Below are 2,439 nucleotides of genomic sequence, written 5' to 3' on the forward strand. Positions count from 1 at the left end.
AGTCAAACTTGGAGTCTTATCAATGGAAAGAGATTGGGGGAGTAGGTTATAGTCTATACTATTTACAACCATGCCTCGGAAGACATCTCAGACACTGACCTCACCAATAATTAAGTCTTTTAACCCTTGACCTAATACAGATCAGATAAAAAAAAATCACCCTCTATAGTTGTCACGTACACATAAATTTGCTCAACATAAGTACATTTACAACAAATATGAAACACTTACTTGCTAATACAATGTGGGAAATCCATTTAGTGTCCTGGACTGAAAGATTAGAAGCAAAAGAAAGAACGTATAACCCTAAAGAAATCTGTGATTCGCAGTATGATCCTCTGAGAATACGTCAGGTCGAACTTCATATAAGACTGATGCTACCTGACATCCACAAACTATAATTAGATTAAGATACCGACTGCAATCTGGAGAGGGCTGCCTTCAGTATAGTGTGCTGAACAAACATTTTTTGCATTACTTTCAACTTGCAGGTCTTCATTCATATTTTGACTCTGGTAGGTTCTTGTTGCAAACCGAAATTATGATTGCCAATTACACAAGGATGAAAAGCTTCTTCATCCTGGGATTCCCTGGACTTTCACCACAGTATTATGCACCCGTATCAGCTCTGTTTGTTTTCATCTATATTGCTATTGCAGTGGGGAACATCTTCATCTTAGCATTTGTGGTCTATGAGAAGTCCCTGCAAAAACCAACGTATCTGGTCTTTTGTCACCTGGCACTGAATGATTTAACGTTTGGCACGGTGACTCTACCGAAAATCATAGCAAAATACCTGTTTGGCAACAGCATGATGCCATTTTATGGGTGTTTCGCGCAGATGTTCTTTGTTCACTATTTAGGATCAGCAACTTCTTTCATCTTGTTGGTAATGGCTCTCGATCGATTTATTGCAATATGTATTCCCCTGCGTTATCCTGTTCTCATCACAAACAACATCATTACCGTGCTGTGTGGCTTTGCTTGGTTCATCCCTCTGCCTTTGATGGCAGCTGTTGTACTATTTGTGCTTACTTTATCGTACTGTAAATCAAATCTTATTGCTCAGTGCTACTGTGACCACATTTCCATAACAAGTCAGGCATGTGGAGAGGACGTCAGAACAGTTGAACTCACTTCACTGTGCGTGGCCATGTTTTGTCTCTTGCTTCCTCTTACGTTCATCTTTTTTTCCTACATTTCAATCATTGTGGTTATTTTGAAAATGTCCAACGCTACCGGGCGCAAAAAGACCTTATCGACTTGTACTCCGCAAATTTTCATCACATGCCTCTTTTACCTACCCAGGTGTTTTGTGTATGTGGCATATAAAATAGGATTTTCTTTCAGTCTGGATGTTCGGATCGTATTGATATTGCTGTACAGTCTATTCCCTGCTGCTGTTAATCCAATCATATACTGTTTCAAGACCCAGGATATCAAGCAGACTTTGATTAAAAAAATTAAAATGACTAGGATGGGAATAGTTCAACTGTCGACGAAATAACTGACTGGTTATCACCTTACCCCAGTGTATGATAGGTGTGACTGCAACAGAAAAGTATTTTAAAATAAAGGGTGACTTAAGTCGTGTTTTTACTTACATACTCATATTTTTTTCTTTTATTCTGTGCAGCACTTCCCAGTTCGACATTGTGGAAAATGTAAATAGTAAAGACCCATTCCTTTAGCGCCTTCTTTCTCTGTCAAAAAAATATATAGATAGTTCAGATTTGCATTCTTTTGAGGGATGCAGAAAGAATAGCATTAGCATGTACACTGTCCGCCCTGACACCATCATCATCGTTCCTACTTTTAAGACACGAAATCACTCAGCTCTTACGCTTGATAAATTAATAAAGAGGATTAATGCTCAGCTATATTGATGATTTGTCCAACAAAAAGTCTGGTTTTCTTTGCATGAGTCATTTGAAGCCTAAAATAATCCCAACAACTTGTACTCAGTGCAGAGCACTGCAGATCTGGTTGCAAAAGCGCTGAAAAATCTGCAAAGGTGTAAGTTTTTGATTTGAAATCTTTCCAATAAATTTGCTACTGTGCATGTAAAACTGAGCATTATGACACTGCACAACCCTGTGGTTCTCATTTTTTGCAGTATCTTTACTACGTTTGCTTTTCTCAGCAAGAAATAAAACATCAAGAGAAGAAAAAGTACAGAAAACTCTATAGGCCTGTCTTAAACTAGCAAAACATTAGCACTGTTAATATTCGGCTTTAAAGTTACAAACAATTCCTGGAAAAAAAAAACAACTGCCTTTAATTTTCCTGCAGCATAGTATGTGACGCCTTCATGTCATTGACAGCTGTCACCAGAGGCATTATGTTTTTGGGCTGTTGTGTGGGTGTGGCAGGTATACTGACATAATGCAGTAGATCAGGTAAACTCTTCAAAGCAAAGTAAAATTCACTGCCTTTTAT

At 38.2% G+C, this 2,439-nt stretch overlaps 1 protein-coding gene across 1 annotated transcript; it reads left to right on the forward strand.

Moving 5' to 3' along the window:
- Positions 1 to 367: 367 nt before the first annotated feature.
- On the forward strand, positions 368 to 1,507 carry LOC311498722 (olfactory receptor 2AT4-like; the record flags this gene model as incomplete). Its single annotated transcript, XM_084559433.1, has 1 exon — positions 368 to 1,507. Exon 1 carries the CDS (start codon positions 542 to 544, stop codon positions 1,505 to 1,507), a length of 966 nt encoding a protein of 321 aa, XP_084415559.1. The 5' UTR covers positions 368 to 541.
- Between the last annotated feature and the right edge of the window lie 932 nt (positions 1,508 to 2,439).

This window comes from Chelon labrosus (assembly GCF_963514085.1).
Source record: "Chelon labrosus genome assembly, chromosome: 13".
NCBI lineage: Eukaryota > Metazoa > Chordata > Actinopteri > Mugiliformes > Mugilidae > Chelon > Chelon labrosus.